Source organism: Eucyclogobius newberryi, unplaced genomic scaffold (genome assembly GCF_026437365.1).
Source record: "Eucyclogobius newberryi isolate DKJ021-1_F unplaced genomic scaffold, fEucNew1.0.hap1 SCAF_5, whole genome shotgun sequence".
In the NCBI taxonomy this organism is placed as follows: Eukaryota; Metazoa; Chordata; class Actinopteri; order Gobiiformes; family Gobiidae; genus Eucyclogobius; species Eucyclogobius newberryi.
This window is the reverse complement of record NW_027316167.1, coordinates 25,023,817-25,045,229: the sequence shown is the minus strand read 5'-3', so window position 1 is coordinate 25,045,229 and position 21,413 is coordinate 25,023,817. Positions and strand designations below refer to the sequence as shown.

At 39.9% G+C, this 21,413-nt stretch overlaps 1 protein-coding gene across 2 annotated transcripts in view; it reads left to right on the top strand.

Moving 5' to 3' along the window:
• cd276 (CD276 molecule) overlaps positions 1-21,413 on the top strand; it is a 63,856-nt gene that overhangs the window by 33,672 nt on the left and 8,771 nt on the right. Inside the window, exons 6-7 of one of the 2 annotated variants that reach the window (XM_072465003.1) lie at positions 3,140-3,178; positions 10,410-10,449. In XM_072465003.1, coding sequence (XP_072321104.1) covers positions 3,140-3,178; positions 10,410-10,432 — 62 coding nt within the window. In that variant the 3' untranslated portion in view covers positions 10,433-10,449. Of the gene's footprint in view, positions 1-3,136; positions 3,179-10,409; positions 10,450-21,413 lie in introns of both variants that reach the window. The other variant, XM_072465002.1, reaches the window with a different exon arrangement.

Genomic DNA, 21,413 nt, shown 5'->3' with positions numbered 1-21,413 from the left:
CCATGTCTAGCTAAGTCAATGGGATTTATTGTAAAAGCCCAATGCAATTTAAAGTTTATGATGACAAAATATCTTGTCACAACTAGATTATTATTTATGGATCTCTGCATTTTCACTCCTTGGTTTTATGTATCTGCCTTCCACCAATGTTGACAGACATAATGTACTGTAACATAACAGACATTGGCAAACAGTGTATCAGTGGGTGGTTTTAGCATTTTTTTTATATCTTGAAACGGCTTTTTTCAAAACTCTGGCGCAGGTTAAAATCACCAAAATTCCTATGATTAAAGTAAGAGTGATGACATCATCACTTTACAACCTCATTGCATCTGTCACTTTGACCCAGTGTGGGCTAAGGCAGGTATCTTACTTCTATCTGACTTTGAGTGATTTAATATCACTTGTAATCAATTATTATTATGTGTAATTTATCCAAACAAAAGTGCAACAAGCCATTCTCAGTTTTTGGCTTGAAGGTGAAAAAGAGATCCAATTCACTTTAAATCCTTCTGAGCATGCTTAATATTAACGATAAGTTCAAAAGGGCTTTGAACAACTCTCTGAGCCCAGAGTGTGTTTCACCGTCACAATAAACTTAACAACTACTACGGTTGCATGCTAACGCGGCACTTCCTGCTTTGCGGATATTACCTATAACTAGAAGCAAAAGGTGCACAATAGGCTAATTTTCACCTGAATAGATGCGTTTACAATTTTTCTGTACTGTGGTTAAACCGATTTTATTTTATTACATTAAAAAAATCGGGTGCTGCCCCTTTAAACACGCTCAGGATATCAACTGAACGCATCATCGGTGTGCCAGTAGGATGAGATACATTTTACACTTCCCCAGCTGCGGCTAACACATCCCACTGTTCGTTTGCTCCGTGGTCTTTTATGTTCTGTTCACCCTTAACCTGCCTCCACCTCCCTTGCCCTACACTACTGGGAAGCCGCCAGTGGGGATAAAAGAACGGTAACACTCTAATGTACAAGGAAAGCACTTCTCGCTTACTTTACTGTGGATGCCCTCTTTCTCACCCTGACTTAAATGTGCTTTTAAATGAGCTACACTTTGCCTCCAAAGGAATTTAATGTAACCTCACAGATCGGATTGTAGAAGCCCCAAACAGCAACAGAAGATATGAAATAATACAAAAAGAATTATGGTGGTAGAAGAATATATGATCACATGATGAAAATACCCTTATGTAATAATAATGAAGTAAATAATACAACTGTACACTGTTTATTGTTGTTGAGAAGTAAATGGCTTGGGGTCTCATTTATAAAGCCCGGTACGCACAAAACGAATCCCAAAATGTGCGTACGCATTCCCCGCCAAAAAAAAAAACTTGACATAAAAATGTTCGGACTTCCACGCAAACTCTGGAGCTTTCGTGGATGCTGCGCAAGTTTGGGAAGAGGTGGACTGAGACACACATGGAAGGTTTGTCTGAGACCAACAGCAAAATGTGCTTTATGATCTTTGTAAGGGCACGCACAATCATATGGGTGACAGACCCTTCACGTGCAGAAGCATGCCTCATCGCGCTGGAGCGTGCACCATCGCGCAGGAGCGTCCACCATCGCAATAGATCGCGCACCATCGAGCAGAAGCATACACCCTCGTGCTGGATCGTGCACCATCGCGCAGGAGCGTGCCCAGGGGTGGGCAAACTAATTAAACGGATTAAAACTATCCTTTTAATCCGGACCGCCAAGCTTGTCCAAGTAATATTAAAAAAAAAAAAAAAAATATATATATATATATATATATATATACATATATATATATATATATATATATATATATATATTTTGCCCTCAGGCATCTGTCTGCACGTGTATCCTTAATACATATGACGTGAAATATAGATTCAATAGCCTATATTTGACAGAAAAGTTATATTTTATTTGATATTTAATTTTTGGGATTATTTTTTTTCACACCAATGGTGGCGGGCCGGCCCTCCGCTACTTGCCTGGATTTGAATATGGCCCTCGGAGGAAAATAATTGCAGAGCGTGCCCCATCGCTAAATCGTGGACTTCATGCTAAATATGTTTATTCAGTGATTTGCATACCCATAATATGGTATATTAGGGCGGGCTCAGGGCAGGTTCAGGTCAAAAATGAGGAATTGTCGCAGCACAGAAGTAAGGTGGGTTGGGATTTAGGAACAGGAAAATGCGTACATGTGTGCTGTACAGGTTTTATACATCATATTTTCATTTTGCGGGCCTGAAATGTTTACGTTCACGTTCAATTTGACCCAGTCTTTTATAAATGAGGCCCCTGTTGATTTAACTTGAATGCTCTGTTACCGTATTTCAATATACTAAACTTATCCTTTCCTGACCTAAAAAAGAAAACCATTTGTTTGGTGGAAGAACACAACATTTCTTTACCGTGTTTATAGTGCCCAGACCTGGACTCAAATTGATATCTTCCATTTTCTTTCCAGAAATTTCTTTCCAGAAATTTCTTTCCAGTTGTAACTGACAATAGAACTGAATGTGACATGTTTCTCTGCACATCTCGCCAGCACTAATCTGGAAAACTTTGCACGTACTTACACTGTAATAACACAGATTTGTGGTTAATTTCCCAAGAGACTCATTTTCTTTCTGTCAATGTCAGGAAAAAAGATCTTGCAAACACTGGATTGCACATAAATTGTTTTGACACAAGATTTTCTGCTGTTATCAGTTCAAGCCGAGCCTTCTTACTAACTACACGTCAGAGAAGAAAAAATGAAATTAAAATAAATAATTAATATGCGCTTCTCAAACATTCTCTCCCTGAGCTATTTTTAGCCTCAGTGTGCACGTGTAAGTGTGACAGCCATCACTGACAGACATCAGTGCAGTGCCTCTCAAACTCTGTTGATAGTGGGTTTTCAGAAAGCCACCGGCTAAAGCCTAATGTGATTACCGTCTTTGTGAGAATAGAGGCTGGATATGTCATAAGTGTGTGTGTTGTCCCTGGTTTGGTCGTCCTACAGTCTCTCTCTCATTACAACTTGTCCTCTGAGCTGTGAAGGATCAGCTCTCCATTGGCTGGCAATGAAGTAGCAATAGTGTGTGCTGTCTTTTGTGTGGTGGTTTGGCTGATAATGTGTTCTCCACAGCAGAAGAGGCCAAGGAGCTTGAAGAGGAAGAGTCAAAGACAGGTCAGTCAATCAGTACAAACATTATCCTTGGACATATTGCACATGTGACGGTGCCCATGTGTCGTTTGACCATTTTTGCATGCAGGAAATACAATATTTTTTTAAAGAATATGCAGACTTTCCCTTTAGAACATTATATAATTACTTTACTTACATGAAACACAATAATAATTACATCTAATCATGTAGATACTGTCTATGCACAGGCGGTGTCTGTAGTTTGTGCACCACAGCACCATGTATTTGTTCCAAGACATGCAAATTGAAATGCCTTCAAGTTTGTTTTGAAGAATTCCTGGTGGAACTATGGGAATGTGTGTGTGATTGGGCTCTGATAGAGGATATGCGCACACCAGAAATTAGACCACCTTCAGGCTCTAAGCCATTCAGCACAACAAAACGATGGTATAACTCTTCACCGTGCGTGCAATGGTTTGAGGCAAGAAGAAGCAGGCACACACTCATTTAGTGATGCCAACAAGCTGTTTTACATTATGCACTGCCCCCTGAGCTACAGCCATAACAGTGAAATCTATCTTGTCTATAAATTTAACTGGAACAAGTTTTGCAAGTTTGACTAAATCTGAACATTTGTCCTGCTATGCCCTGCACTGATAAAAAGGGTTCTTTGTCTGAAAAGATGTGGTCCCTGCACATCTGAATTATTCGACATATCGACTACCAGTCTGTGGCCCAGCACTTATTATTATTATAAGTGTTATTATTATTATAACTTATTATTAAATGGGAGGTTTTGTCTATGGGAGTTTTTGTTTATAGGAGATCTTCTACTGAAAGTGTTTTTCAAACTTCCTATAAGTGATCTGTTCTTTTCTTCAGTATCTACCTCTGTATCTACCTCTGTATCTACCTGCGTTGCATCAATGAAATTTCCCCATGTGGGACAATAAAGGAATATCTTATCTTATCTTATAATCCTTCAATATTTGACCTATAGGGAAAAAGGTTCAGGCACAACTGACCTGTATAATCCACTGCTGTACATTAGAAAAGTGTAAGAAAAAACAATTGACGTTGATGGTCTGTTTACCTGATGGCCATTTGATTTTCGTTTTGAAATGGGAAAACCAAAATTGGAAAAAAAAGAAATGAAAGCTCTGTGACAAATGCCCGGCGAAGCTCTTTGTATCCCAGGGTCAAATCGGCGGCGGCCCAGGGGGCAGTGGAGAAACCGATTTTGAATTTCCCGTTCAAAACAAAAATCAAATGGCCTGCAGGCACAGATTGTTAACACACCGACCCAAATAGAATATCAGCCTATACTGGCGCTTTAGGGCCAATAGCTGATATGATAAGAAGTGCAAATATTGGCCCAATATATTTCTCTATATCAGATAGATGCCTGGACCAGGTCCCCATTGGTCCAGTTTTATTAGCAGAGTACCGCTACCGGTCTAGCCAGGTCATCTAAGACAATTTTCTAATATTTTACATCTGATTAATAAGCAAATTAAGTCAGTCATTGAACGAAAAAGACCATGGCTTTTTACTATATTTGATATATATGTATGTATTTTCGTTCCTTTGTGTGTTCTCTACTTTTCCAGGCATCTTTTTTGTAACTGACAATAGAACTGAATGTGACATGTTTCTCTGCACATCTCGCCAGCACTAATCTGGAAAACTTTGCACGTACTTACACTGTAATAACACAGATTTGTGGTTAATTTCCCAAGAGACTCATTTTCTTTCTGTCAATGTCAGGAAAAAAGATCTTGCAAACACTGGATTGCACATAAATTGTTTTGACACAAGATTTTCTGCTGTTATCAGTTCAAGCCGAGCCTTCTTACTAACTACACGTCAGAGAAGAAAAAATGAAATTAAAATAAATAATTAATATGCGCTTCTCAGACATTCTCTCCCTGAGCTATTTTTAGCCTCAGTGTGCACGTGTAAGTGTGACAGCCATCACTGACAGACATCAGTGCAGTGCCTCTCAAACTCTGTTGACAGTGGGTTTTCAGAAAGCCACCGGCTAAAGCCTAATGTGATTACCGTCTTTGTGAGAATAGAGGCTGGATATGTCATAAGTGTGTGTGTTGTCCCTGGTTTGGTCGTCCTACAGTCTCTCTCTCATTACAACTTGTCCTCTGAGCTGTGAAGGATCAGCTCTCCATTGGCTGGCAATGAAGTAGCAATAGTGTGTGCTGTCTTTTGTGTGGTGGTTTGGCTGATAATGTGTTCTCCACAGCAGAAGAGGCCAAGGAGCTTGAAGAGGAAGAGTCAAAGACAGGTCAGTCAATCAGTACAAACATTATCCTTGGACATATTGCACATGTGACGGTGCCCATGTGTCGTTTGACCATTTTTGCATGCAGGAAATACAATATTTTTTTAAAGAATATGCAGACTTTCCCTTTAGAACATTATATAATTACTTTACTTACATGAAACACAATAATAATTACATCTAATCATGTAGATACTGTCTATGCACAGGCGGTGTCTGTAGTTTGTGCACCACAGCACCATGTATTTGTTCCAAGACATGCAAATTGAAATGCCTTCAAGTTTGTTTTGAAGAATTCCTGGTGGAACTATGGGAATGTGTGTGTGATTGGGCTCTGATAGAGGATATGCGCACACCAGAAATTAGACCACCTTCAGGCTCTAAGCCATTCAGCACAACAAAACGATGGTATAACTCTTCACCGTGCGTGCAATGGTTTGAGGCAAGAAGAAGCAGGCACACACTCATTTAGTGATGCCAACAAGCTGTTTTACATTATGCACTGCCCCCTGAGCTACAGCCATAACAGTGAAATCTATCTTGTCTATAAATTTAACTGGAACAAGTTTTGCAAGTTTGACTAAATCTGAACATTTGTCCTGCTATGCCCTGCACTGATAAAAAGGGTTCTTTGTCTGAAAAGATGTGGTCCCTGCACATCTGAATTATTCGACATATCGACTACCAGTCTGTGGCCCAGCACTTATTATTATTATAAGTGTTATTATTATTATAACTTATTATTAAATGTGAGGTTTTGTCTATGGGAGTTTTTGTTTATAGGAGATCTTCTACTGAAAGTGTTTTTCAAACTTCCTATAAGTGATCTGTTCTTTTCTTCAGTATCTACCTCTGTATCTACCTCTGTATCTACCTGCGTTGCATCAATGAAATTTCCCCATGTGGGACAATAAAGGAATATCTTATCTTATCTTATAATCCTTCAATATTTGACCTATAGGGAAAAAGGTTCAGGCACAACTGACCTGTATAATGCACTGCTGTACATTAGAAAAGTGTAAGAAAAAACAATTGTACAGTAAGACGTTGATGGTCTGTTTACCTGATGGCCATTTGATTTTCGTTTTGAAATGGGAAAACCAAAATTGGAAAAAAAAGAAATGAAAGCTCTGTGACAAATGCCCGGCGAAGCTCTTTGTATCCCAGGGTCAAATCGGCGGCGGCCCAGGGGGCAGTGGAGAAACCGATTTTGAATTTCCCGTTCAAAACAAAAATCAAATGGCCTGCAGGCACAGATTGTTAACACACCGACCCAAATAGAATATCAGCCTATACTGGCGCTTTAGGGCCAATAGCTGATATGATAAGAAGTGCAAATATTGGCCCAATATATTTCTCTATATCAGATAGATGCCTGGACCAGGTCCCCATTGGTCCAGTTTTATTAGCAGAGTACCGCTACCGGTCTAGCCAGGTCATCTAAGACAATTTTCTAATATTTTACATCTGATTAATAAGCAAATTAAGTCAGTCATTGAACGAAGAAGACCATGGCTTTTTTACTATATTTGATATATATATGTAGGGTACACGGTGGCAGAGCTCTTGCCTCTCAATAATCCAATAAGGAGCTCCAGAGATATGCATGTTTTAGGTAAATTGGCAACTGTAAATTGACCCTAGTGAATGAATGTGAGAGTGAATGGTTGTCTGTGTGTCTATGTCTCTGGGGTAGGCTCCATATATATGTATATGTATAAAACGTTGTTATAAACAAAGCAGTCAAGAGCTGGGTACAAGTCAGGGTAAAATCCATCTTCGTTTATCTACCATGTGAAGACCATGGGACAACCATTCAAATTTTATCCCAACATTCCTGCATTTCTCTGACAAGACTACGACACCCAGCCACACCTATGCCTCTCGCCCTGTCTCTCCTCATTGTCCGTGCACCTGCCTGATCCAGGTGGACATAGTGGGTGGCGGACTGTTGAAGTCAAGCTAATGGTGCTGCCTTCTGAGATCACTCTGTAAGCACTTCAGGCAGCGCAGCTTTGTTTTGACATCTGGCTCCAATTGCGCTGACAAAGGCAGAGGTTCTTGCGTTAGACAATAGAGTTGAAATGAGCCTCAGTTTAATAAACCCAGGATGATGGCAAGGCAAGCCACATTTGTGTGTTATCTTAATGAGCTGTCCAAAGAAGAGTGCGCCTCTCCTTTCAAAGCACAGCCTGATTGGAACAATAACTAGTGATAACTAGGAACCTGGGCTCATTCATTTCCAGAAGGGTAAGAGCCCTTTGTTGCCTTTACAGCAGAAGCAAATAATGTTTAACAAACAGTCAAGCTCCAATTTGGGGAGTATTTGGAGGTGTAAAGGCTCTTTACATGCACTCAAATCTGGTACAAACAGGTCTGCAAAGACACGTCCATATGCACATTCTTGAATATAGTTGAACTACATCGAGCAAAAAACAATATAATTTACACAATATATACAGTTTATTAATTTACTCTTTGTGTGTATTTGTTTCTAAACAAATCAGATTAATTGGTAAATTCCATGAAAACATCTTTGGCATGTAACCATGCAGGTTATTTGCTGTGGCAAAACTAGAATTGAAAAGTGCAAATTTGAAGTTGGCTTAAGTATTGTAACAACTTATGCATAGATAAACAGAAAGTATTCATACGAATCAACAGCTCTCAGTGTTTCTGTGACTACTTGCAGGTCACTATAAGCCATTCGGCACAGCTACAGTTTGATTTGAGAGGCTCTTGAAAAACAGCCCCAGGCGCCTTTCTCCTCGCACTGGCACTTCCTCCGCCACTGGGCCCTCCCAACGGTCACACATTACTGACTCAAGATATGTAAATAGAACATTCATGTTGCCTTCATTATTTGATGTGGGTCACTGGATAACTTCAAGAGTGCTAATTAAGAGTGCTCCCTACACACCATTGCTCCTTAGTAATGGACACATTATTCAAGTGATGCGCTCTTCCACTGTTTTTCCTCAGCACCATTCTGCAAGTTGATGCTAAATTAATTTGTACTCATTTATATCTGCCCCTTATACTTCATTCATTATACACCAATAAAGCATTTTGACCACAGTGAGCAACACTAATCATCTTAAGGTGACCTATTAGTGAGCAAATTATGTGTTGGAGCCAGAGAAAATTAGCGAGGATTGAGTGAGTTTGATATGAGCTAAATTGTCATGGTTACTTATGTCAGGGTATCTCCACATCTACATCTATTGTGGGAACGTCAGAACGTTTTAAGGAGGTAACCGAAGCAAAGCGCCACAGATGGTGCTATTTGGGAGCAAAGGCTGCCGTTTATATCAACTGTGAATCTATCATACCTAAAACTTATTTGATAAAAATGAGTCTGGGTTGTTTTTGCTCTGATTGAAAAATGCCAAAATACACTGTGGATCTCTGTGGCTAGAGGGTGGCTCTATTCATGCTATTACGATATTAGATAAGTGATCATAATATAATTGTATAGTGATCCAAGGTACTAATTGATTTACTCTATACTTATTATCCAGCAACTATGTGCCAATTAATTAAAAATCCATGTGGGGTCTTGAATAGGCTGTAGAAAATTGTTGGACTCACCTCAATATTCTAGTTCAACCAACAATATCTCTCCTAGAGGACATAAACATCCTTGGTACAGCAGACTGATCCACTGGCCCTCTGGGTGGCGGTGCAATTCCAGCCCCTTCAGGTGAATACTGCTGTTATGTTGTAGCTTTGGGCCTTTGTGCAAGACACTTAACCCGCCTCGCCCTCAGTGTCTGCGTACACTGGTGGGTGACTTGAAGGGAGAAAAGCGCTACAAATGTTTTACCATTTCTTTATTTTCATATCACTCACAATAACCTTTAAAAAAAAACCGTAATCTTACCAAATTGGAAAGATGGACAGATGTTATCAACAAACTCATGACTTGCTCTACTCAAAGAACACTCACCGCCTCTTTAATAAATACAACCCAGTTATAAGACAATATTTAACTACACACAAACACAATCAAATAAATATACAAGACAATAATGCAAAATGTGCTGGTTCTTAACTGGTGAACATCTGTAAGGGAGAAAGCACAAATGAGTGATTACACTGACTTTTGCCTTTATGGTGTATTATGTTTATGGGAAGTCCGTAAATACCTGTTCCTGCGATGATGGTAAAGGAAGAATTAAAAAAAAGAAGAAAGAAAAATCCAGAATTGTCTAAATCATATCCTATTATTGTCAGCTGCAACCTTTCGCTTTCATCACTCATCAAGGATTTGCAGCGAGTACTTCGAGGTTATCTGCTAGCCAATGAGGGAATTGCCACCTGATGATTGTCAGTAGCCATGGAAATAAATAGCCCTCCCCTAAATCATTTGGAATAATGAGTGTTGTCAGGGCTAATAATAGCAGTCACGCCACGGAGTACTGTGCATCATAACAGCAGACTGGCACACTGGCTGGCAGTTTAGACACAAGTTAGCGAGGCTTTTGTGGGGAGACAGGGCTATTTGGGATGAGTCCTCCTGTACAGATGCCATTTACATCCTCTGCCGTCCGCCCCCCTGTGCCCCCTCCCTGTCATGTAATCTGGGTTCCTCTGACAGCGTGGCCAAGACCCGGTGGGAGAGTGTCTATCCATCTCGCTAGCCCAATCTGCCTCAACAGTTCGGTTCCACATGAGCACTCAGCTGCAGTGACTAATTAAATAAAGCACTGTGCCCTCTGCTTCCTGTTAGCAATGGCAAGGTTCTGGCACTGAGACGAAGGGGAGGGGTGATGAAGGAGGGAAGTGCTGATAGCAACTGCAAAGACTTTGTTAATGCTTCACTTTGAGACAATAGACTTGAAAGACTTGAAAGTCGATGTCGATGTAACTTGAACGCACTGCACACTTCTTTGCAAGGATTAAAGACAAAATAAAACTTGATAAATATGATTGTTCTCTGTAACTTATAATAATGTATTTCTCCTTTTTCTCCAGCTATGACCCCACTGAAAAGCTAAACCCAACTCAGAGAACGGTGAGTACAATTTAAACAATTCTGCTGTCAAAAAGTGTGTATACACAGATGTCAGACTTTTTAACCTGTTATTTCAATTGCGTGCTGCTCTGCTCTGGCAAAGTTGCTCTCTAGAGACTGTGGGTGAGCACGGCTGTAATGAGGCCCAGCCGCATTAATTCTGTAGACAGACAGGAAAATGAGAAGTCTTGACATTTTGATTTCAGGAATCACACAGTCACTGCCTGATGTGACAAATCTATTACCGCATATATGCTGTAGTAAGTTTCTCTGGCGTACTCAAAGCAATTGCAGAACTATAATCCATCCATCCATCCATTTTCTACCGCTTGTTCCCTTTCGGGGTCGCGGGTGACTGGAGCCTATCCCAGTGACTTCGGGTCTTAGGCGGGGTACACCCTGGACAGTGGCCAACTTGTCGCAGGGTTAACACAGAGACATAGACATTACAGACAGTTCACGCTCACATTCATTCACTAGGGCCAATTTAGAGTCACCAATTTTACCTAACACATGCATGTCTTTGGACGAGAACTATAATAAATAGTCAATTCTGAACTGTGCTCTATTTTACATCTGTAATATATACATTGTTTTTTTGTTTTTTTATTATTATTATTAGGCCCGAGCGCCACAAGCTGGCGAGAGGCCTATTAATCTCGTAAGGCCGTGCGAAGCACGGCCTTACGGCTGCGAAAGTGCGCACGTAGTGCGCACGAAATCGAGCGCGAAGCGCTCGCCCACTTCCAAACACTCACTAACGCACTCCTTCACTCACGCACGCCCCGTGCATACTAATTAATAGTAGGAAAATGGAACATTACCGTTGTAAACGGGCGAAGCCCGTGCAAAAGTGCGCACTAAACGAGCACTTTACATTGGGATGACGACCGCGAAGCGATCGTCATCCCCATATAAAGCACTCATTTGCCCTAAGTAGCTCACGAATACGTTCCCCATCTCTTGCATGTTCCGTGCATATAAGCATGTAATGCAAAAATTGAACATTATTACTGTATAGAGGGCCAAAAACACAAAGTGGGCGGAGCCCACTCAAAATTAACGAAAGTACCCGTCAGTGACCAGGGACCCACACCATGAGGTAGGAAAGCGCGAGCGCTTTCCGAAAATGTATAGTTTATGATATTTGAAAAATGGGAAACATTGTTTTCGCATCGGAATATTCTTCTTCTTCTTCTTCTTCTTCTTCTTCTTCTTCTTCTTCTTCTTCTTCTTCTCGGGACCAACCCCCCTATTTTTCACCCAGTGAACATTGACGAAAAGTCACAAAAATTAGCACACCTCTAAAAATCGTGCCTCTCTACATTCTGGCTATTTCCCTTTTCTAAAATAAAAAAAATTGGCGCGTCAGCGCCCCCAAATGTACCAAAAATGCATTGAGAGATGGGAAATGACCCAAAAAAAATCTGATCGTAGAATCATGAAATTTGGCGCAGAGGTAGATGGTGACAAGAGAAGTAAAAAATATTATTACGGCAACGCCGTCCGCCCAACCAAATGTCGGCCATATTGCTTCAAAAATGGCTAAACATGACTTCGGAGTTTTTCCAAACGTCGTACTTTTACGAACTCCTCCCAGGGCGTTGGCCCTAAAAAGCTGAAATTTGGTGAAAATGCTACTGAGGAGTGGGACATCAAAAGTTATCCAAATTACATTGATACCTCTCACGGTCTCTGTGCGGCGAAGCCGCAAACTGTAGCTAGAATTTCAGAAATCTCCCATATTTAAAATTTCTGCCGTTTGCCCAGATAAAGTCCGAATTGCGTCAAATTAGAATCAGTTGTTAAACTCTTTGCCCTAAACCTACTTGAAGTGAAATAAATTCATTTGGCGCCACAGCGCCCCCTACAGATTTTATATGGAGGTTAAATGTTTAGTTTTGCGAAATTATATGAAATTTGACACACAACTAAATTTTAGCATCCCCATCAAAAAAGTCAATGACTCATGTCATAATTGTTATGGCGTTGCCGTAACGATGACCGAAACCTTTCATGTTATTCCAATGGGGAAATCGCCAGAACATGTTTACACTTTAGACTTTCACAAACTCCTCCCAGGGCGTCAGCCCTATTAACCTGAAATTTGGTGAGACTCATCTTCAAGACCATCAAAAGTTATCCACATTTTCATTCAAAGAGTCACGGTGTCTGTGCGGCAAAGCCACACATTTTGCCAAGAATTCAAAATAAAATTGCTTTTTGATGGTAAAACAAAGGGGAGAAGATGTGACAGCGTCACAGATTCAGCAGTAGGCGTAATAAAAGGACAATTGGGGCGCGTTAGCGCCCCCTCCTCTTGCGGCGTGGCGGCGGTGTGGCGGCGGCGTGGCGGCGGCGTGGCGGCGGCGTGGCGAGGGCCGATCATTGCCGCTTGCGGCTATATTTCTTCTTCTTCTTCTTCTTCTTCTTCTCGGGACCAACCCCCCTATTTTTCACCCAGTGAACATTGACAAAAAGTCACAAAAATGTTCACACCTCTAAAAATCGTGCCTCTCTACATTCTGGCTATTTCCCTTTTCTAAAATAAAAAAAATTGGCGCGTCAGCGCCCCCAAATGTACCAAAAATGCATTGAGAGATAGGAAATGACCCAAAAAAAATCTGATCGTAGAATCATGAAATTTGGCGCAGAGGTAGATGGTGACAAGAGAAGTAAAAAATATTATTACGGCAACGCCGTCCGCCCAACCAAATGTCGGCCATATTGCTTCAAAAATGGCTAAACATGACTTCGGAGTTTTTACAAACGTTGTACTTTTACGAACTCCTCCCAGGGCGTTAGCCCTAAAAAGCTGAAATTTGGTAAAAATGCTACTGAGGAGTGGGACATCAAAAGTTATCCAAATTACATTGATACCTCTCACGGTCTCTGTGCGGCGAAGCCGCAAACTGTAGCTAGAATTTCAGAAATCTCCCATATTTAAAATTTCTGCCGTTTGCGCGGATAAAGTCCGAATTGCGTCAAATTAGAATCAGTTGTTAAACTCTTTGCCCTAAACCTACTTGAAGTGAAATAAATTCATTTGGCGCCACAGCGCCCCCTACAGATTTTATATGGAGGTTAAATGTTTAGTTTTGCGAAATTATATGAAATTTGACACACAACTCAATTTTAGCATCCCCATCAAAAAAGTCAATGAGACCCATGTCATAATTGTTATGGCGTTGCCGTAACGATGACCGAAACCTTTCATGTTATTCCAATGGGGAAATCGCCAGAACATGTTTACACTTTAGACTTTCACAAACTCCTCCCAGGGCGTCAGCCCTATTAACCTGAAATTTGGTGAGACTCATCTTCAGGACCATCAAAAGTTATCCACATTTTCATTCAAAGAGTCACGGTGTCTGTGCGGCAAAGCCGCACATTTTGCCAAGAATTCAAAATAAAATAGCTTTTTGATGGTAAAACAAAGGGGAGAAGATGTGACAGCGTCACAGATTCAGCAGTAGGCGTAATAAAAGGACAATTGGGGCGCGTTAGCGCCCCCTCCTCTTGCGGTGTGGCGGCGGTGTGGCAGCGGCGTGGCGGCGGCGTGGCGAGGGCCGATCATTGCCGCTTGCGGCTATATTTATTATTATTATTATTGCAATGGACATAAAAACGTTTTGCAAAACTAGATTGTGACAGAACATTTTATTTTGATTATTTTGAGAAAGGAGATATGTAACACTCATCTGCCTGAAGAGTGGGTCCAGTTCGCCTCAGTCGGTCCCTCATCTGCCTGAAGAGTGGGTCCAGTTCGCCTCAGTCGGTCCCTCATCTGCCTGAAGAGTGTGTCCAGCTCCAGTCTCCCTCGTGTCCGTCTGTGAGAGTCGGATCTCTCCTTCACTGGAACTCCTCCAGGTTTCTACGCTTTTTTCCCAAAGAGGTTTTTTTTTGTAGTTTTTCCTGGCCGAGAAGGAGAGTCTAAGGACAGAGGACCCTGGGACATCGTCCCTCGCCACCACAGACATTGTCTGACTCCATCGCCACCACAGACATTGTTGATTCATTTCTCCCTGTGGCCCTCTGAGGCAACTGTTGTTGTGATTTTGGGCCTTACAAAAAATAAATTGATTTGAAATTGAACACAATTGACATATTCACGGTTCAGATTATTTATCAAAGTATGAGCCATGTATTGTATCAAATTCTAAGAAATCCTGCAATTCAAAGCCTTTCTTTAGGTATGACAATATTGCTGATGTAACTTATAAGTATAAAACAAAATAAACGATAATAACCCCATCTAATCTGGTTCCATTTCACTAAAGCGTCTCACTAAACAACACACAGATTTAAATTCCAGGAACATTTGCATAATTGTCTCACAGGTTCCTTATTGGCTTTGGTTAACTAATATTGACACTTACACTGTAGTGCCTAACTGCTGGTCCCAAAGGTAGTTTTATTTTATGCTGACTCGCAGCTACCATCACAACCCCCTCGCTTAGTCTGGCAGCTCGAGTGGGAAGGAGATAAACTGCTGTAGTCAGAGTGTATGTAGCTTTTTCACTATGCAGCAGAAGAAACAATAGTAAAAAGAAGAAGATAGTTGACTTCAAGTGTTTAAGAGAAAGGCAGTCTTCAGCACCAAGGACAGTTCCATTTCAAGAACCTGCATTTGGACTGTACTATTGTAAACTAGTGTTGGAGAAAATAATACTTAGGAGTGTATTTAGCCTTATGAAGCACGTTTGTACATAATTGCACTGTGTTGTTGTTGTTGTTGTTGTTGTTGTTATTATTATAATTATAGTGCACACAATTTGGGATGTTGGAATTTGGCTGAACTTTATTTATTAGTGCTTTTGCTTTTCTCGCACACAGTCTCTTGCTTTTCTTCCTCAAATAATCTAAAAACTCTTCCCCAGCTAAATGGGTGGAACTCTGTCCGTCCAACCACTCACTGTGTTAACCTGGAGACACACTGGGATATATTTGTGATGACTTCCTTAGCCCGCTGACCTGTGTCACACTTAGATGCAGTAATAGTTGTTGTATTGGTTTTCAGGCCGTACTGATGAAACCAGGGCAGTGACACTATTGAACCCAGGGAGTCCAATCGCACTCCCATATACCCCAGCGTCTCTCTCAACCATTTCCACTCTGTTTTGCTCCCGAGATGCTGCCCATTTTGCAGTATTACCAGCCTAGTGCCAGCGCAGTACAAAAGCTTGGGGCTATTTTTAGAAGTTTGAAGTAATATAAGCATCAAAGGAGGCTGTGAGGGCAGAAGGCAGTTGATGTTTTGGGGACGGTTGTATTCAGCCCAAACACAGACATTTGTATTAGTTTTCATATGCAGCGCCTGACATTTAGAGGCACTCCATCAATTTTCATTTGACAGATATTGAAATTCCTTTGTTGCTGCGGTGCCAGAGTGATAACAGCTCAATGAAGTTGGCATGTCTTTTGTTGGAAAATTAGACACAATTTGATTAATTTATCCGTGGGCTTGTTGATGTTTCTGCTCTGTGCAAGACCATCACATTTATTATTGTAAGGGAATCCCATATTTTTAAAAGCTCTACATAAAGCATCGCTCTGTTTGAGGCTTCCAATGTGGTACTATGTGCCCGGGCGGTTCGAGATCTGAGTGTTTCCTTGCTTTCTGATTTGTCACTGCCATGAAGTTGCATCATACTGAGGACATAAAAGAATGAGCTTGAAGTAATTTTCTGCAGGCAAAATAAAGTCAAAGAAAGGACATTTGTCACTCCTGTAGTACTTATTGACCTTCAGTGGAGCGATTATTTCTCTGCAATATCCGGTGAGACCTCCCCTCTGCTGAATCACGCCAGATCAATTATTCTAATATTTGTGCGCCACTTTTCCTATTGATTAATACATTTATGCTCAGACTTATGTTTATCCACTCTTAGTTATATTGTCTCATTAGAACAGTAAAGCCAGAAGAGCGTCTTTGGGTCACTGAAAAGCGCTATATAAATAAAAGTTATTATTATTATTATTATTAGAGTTGGCGTCTGGGCAGTACACACAATCCCCTCTCTCTAGTGTTGCGTTTCATTTTCATTTAAGTCTGTAAACTAGCCATGTTCTGCTCATACGATTTTATACAAAAGCTTACAACAAAACCATTTTTAACAGTAAAAATGTTAAGGGGTCATTTGCTATGCAAGTGTTACTAATTTGAATTTATATCTTTGTGAGTAGAAGGCTATGGCCGCGACTAGACTGAGCTTCTAATGAGAAGATAATAAATATTCAAAGGGCGGCATGAAGGGAATAAAGAAAATGTAGTGGAATGAAGAATAAAATGGACGAGCGCGGTCATCTAACCCACGACATTTGATGAATCACAATGAGATAAAAGATTACATTTTTAAAGATTGACCCTATAGGTGCAATTAGTGCGACATAAAAGCCCCTTCCCAAGCTCCTTCGGCCGTGTTGTGAAATATGGATTTAATTTACTCCTATATATTCACTTAAGCTTCACACTGTCATGGTCAGAATATATCTTATCATTATCCATTTAGTCAGAGCAAATGAGATCTTTTGCCATAATTTCTTGTAAGTGCATATGGTCAATGAGTAAAAGCTTTGAGATGAATTGACCGTAGGTTACAATGAGGTGAAAAAAGGGGGTAAAATTATTAAAATTGTGTTTTTTATCTACCCTCTAAGTGCGCCTGGTGTAGGTCAGATAAGGCCACACGTTTGGACACTCCTTACAGTGTGTTGGGCACCTTGAAGTCTTTATTTTATTTTATTTTTTGTCGTGGCCGTGATGCACAAGAAGTAAAAAAAAAAATAAACAATTATATAACAATAATTTAGCCTTGAGCACATGTAGACTTTTTATTTTTTTGTATTGTGTTTCTGTAACTAAAGTCATCTACTGATTTTGAAAGTTCATAAACGCCCATACAATGAAAACAAGCTTGAGCCATACTTGAAAGAGTGTTTATGTGCCAAGGTCCCATTCTGAGACTCACACCTCTCCTTACAGCTCCAGCACTGTATATTATCGGATCAAGTATTGAGTCAGTATTTTGGCATGCATATTAGCAGCGATTTGCAATGGGAGACACAATGCAGTGTCACTGAACGCAAGCAAGACCTTGAACTCTGTAGAAATGTGAAGCACTGCCCCCAGAGGTTGAGCTCATTGCCTACAACTCCTCCTCAATTTCTGCGTTACCATCCATCTGGGATCCTTATCCATCAAAAGATAAGTGTAAACTCAAAATAATACAGAGAAGGGCAGCATGTTTTGTATTTTTTGACTATAATCCAAACCAGTGTAGTTTGCTTAGCTTTGCCTTTTAAAAGTTGGCTGGTAAAACCATAACATAACTCACTCTCTCTTCCCTCATCGCTGTGATGTCAATTTGGAGTTTGCTGATTAATCAACTAGAACCAGGACAGCACCCAAATTGTGTAAAACTCAATTTAAATGTGTAATTGCTTTGTTTATTTAGATGTAAGGAGTCCACTTAAAGGTGCATTGTGTAGCTCCGGCACTAGCTTTGTCTAGCCTGTATTGTATGCCATAGTATGGCAATAAACCTCTCAATCTCAAAGTAGTCAAAGTATTTTTAGCAATTAAAACACAAGATCCAAATTTTGGAACATTCTAAGATTATTTTCCAGGAGACAAGCGGATAGCGGACTCTTTACCACAATAGTTACAAAATACACCTTTAATTTAATTCAAATTTATTTGGCACTATTTTGGTGAAACTTCACCCTTTTTTCAGAGAAATATCTAATATTGACAAAGGGTGCAGCATTGCCAAAACTGTTTTGTTTTTCTTATTCGTCTGAAAACTGCAGTTAGAAGTCTAACGAGGGAAAATGCTGTGCTAGCTTCACCATTCTACCTGGATATTAATTTCAGGAACATGAGACTGGTAATGTGAGGGCTCGGGTGGAAGCTGAAGCATTCATCATGTTCAGATTAAATGTGAAGTCCACATTCTGGGATCTTTGTTCATTCTGTTGCCAGTTGGGCTTCCTTTGTTTTTGTTTTTCAGGCGGTTTGCTTGGACAGATCTGATCAGATCAGATCGGATCAAAATGAGAGTTTGGTGTTTCTTTGCAACACCACTATAAACTCCACTGTTACATTGGAATAAAATAAATAGGGTTAGGAATTTGTATTGATGTTTTAACTGAAAAAATATGCTGTATTTTTTTGTATAAACATGTTAAAAAATAGAATATGAATTTTATCAATCAATAAACTCAAAATAGTTTCATTAGGTTACATTGTTTTGTCTCTGAATAATGTGTCCTTAAAATGGCCCGATATGATTTTCCATGCATAAACAAACCTTGTCAGCTATGACCCCAGTGACAGCAAACATATTTTTTGCATCATTGTTGATGGCCGAGCTCCATGGTGACAACATGGTTTTCTTTATGTGTGGTCGCCAGGTCATAGCCTTTGTCATCGCACATTAGCATCACCTAATACCTTCCACGACAAGGAGCAACTGGATTGGTTTTGTGGTTACTTTTCATTCTGTTCATTGTGAAAATACAACGAGGATAACATGGCCTGGTGTGTTTAAAATAAAAAAAAAACTGTAAGTATGTAGTTTCTTAAATATGATTCTGCATTCAGTATGTGCATGTATGTATACCTCTTTTCCTCCACTGACATAATAGATTGTATTAAAATTAGTTTTGGAAGCTGTACCAATTTCATCCATCATTAAATGCAGAATAAGTAATTAATTGTATTTCATAAATTGTACAATCCTTTTTATCCACAAATCATTAACTTCCTTTTCCGAACATATTTTCAGGAATTTTACTTTATATTAATTTAAAGTAACAGTAATTTGACTTTCTTCTGCATTTAAAAACAACAAAAAAACAACAACAAATAACAACACACGAGAAAAGACAAGTTTAGAGAAATATGAGTTTTACTCCAGAGCTAAAAGATTTGTGTTTTTCTGACACAACCAATTTCAAGTTCCAATGTTCACATCAATCACAAGAAACAATTCTCAAAAGGAGAGAGTGTTATCCATGTGAGTGGGACAGTTTTTCGTTTGTGTAACTAAGCATCGGCCCGTTGTTTACGAGTGCATATCAAAGTGCTCTGCACCAGAAACATTACAGATGGCACAATCCTGACGCCTGGTCGCTGTGCCCACTGAGATGGGAACAGCCAGAACATGTTGCCTATTGGACACAGCAATCGCTTTTGTTTGCAGCTTTGTTAAGTGTGTACAATTATCACAAAACACGTCTATACCAGCAGTGTGAATGTCGACTTCAATTTGTTGTGTGGACTAAGCATTTCCCCCACATATATTATTTAGGAAGAATGGGTTTAGCTAATGAGTTTGGTACAAATATAGCATCAAGAATGAAAAACATGCAAACATTAGTTCAAATTTAATAATTAAATATGTTATGCAAATAATCACTAAATATACAATTCCATGTGTGTATAAATCAGTACACTCTGTAAAAGTGCAGAGATGAGCATAGAGCAAATTTTAATTGAAGGGTTAACGGTGCAATGTGCTTTAGTGCCAAGCTCAAAGTCACAACTGGATAGATATTGAGAGTTTTTGCCAACCAAACACTCACTGTTGTTCTGGACCATGTGTAGAATATTTAAAAAGATACATGTTTTAGAAAATAGGTTATTTATTTTATTTGGATGTTTTACATGCGCTTGTTGGGATATTTAAAATTTTCCTTCACACCAAATTAGATTTATAGAACTGCTTGCTAAACTATCAATAAATGCAGCATGTTTATCTTTATCTTTATTTTGTCTGTTTTTATTGCGACCAGCTGCTAGCAGTAATGTTTTTAAGCAATTACTATACCTGATAGTCTGTGTCATTGCCATGCCACCATTTCACAGTCAATGACATTGGCAGGGCTACACAGTAAGGTGTTTGTGATGCATCAAGCCACACTGACTCATTGCTCTGAAACGGTGAGCGGATTATTTTTACACATCAGCCAATATCATATCTCTACACAATGAATAAAAACAAAGGCATTATGGCCACTGCTGAATGGAAAATGTGTATGTGTGTTCTTGCCTTGTGCCCTTGTTACAAAGTAGTGAACCGACCTCAGTCTACATAAATGTGGATTATGTGTGCAATGAGAATGCAAACTCGTGTGTGTAAACATGTCAGAGTCCTTCAGCGTCGGTTGGACTTATAAGGTGATGGTCACCTTCATGCTGCGTGTGTAGAAACAAATAAATCACACACAGGTGGAAGATAGTCATTGTTGTGTCATCCCGGGTGACACCAAATATTAAATCAGATTACCATTCTGTGAATATATAATGCCATAGGGGGGATTTACTTGTTAGAGGAGGCAGTCAGGCAGGAATCCCACTGCACAACATATTCCCCATCGCTCTGCCTTCATCCTGAGTCACCTCGCTTCAGGGTTTACCACAGGAAGCTCTTCAAACCATCCCTTTAGACTTAGCTGAGGAATCAAGATTAATGCATTTCCACATCCCGTTCAGGCTCCAGGAGAAGAAAGTCTTATAATTAACACCAGGGGGCTGTTTTTTGGAGTGAGCTGCAGGTTGGGGAGCCTCAGCCTCAGAAAAAGAGTTGATAAAAGTAAAAGATTTATTCCGGTGTGATATATGCTGCTGTGAGCAGTAACAGAATGACCTGTCAGACACCTCACTCTGGCTTATTGTTATTGGGACAAAGTGGAGAAGCCTGGAGGTGATGCGTTACTGCATCATTTATAGCATTCAATGTCAGATGCTCCAATCTCCCATTTCAAATATCACTCAGGGAGATATATGAAATAAATATTTTCTCACATTGAAAAATTGTGGATAACAGGGTTTATTCACTTTTCTGTGAAAATGATGGAGTAATTACAATTAAATTAAAGAAGTATGCAATTGTTTTTAAATTACTCAGGGAAGAACATTTGTCGAAGTGGGTGCATATCTTTTCATCATTCCTATAACA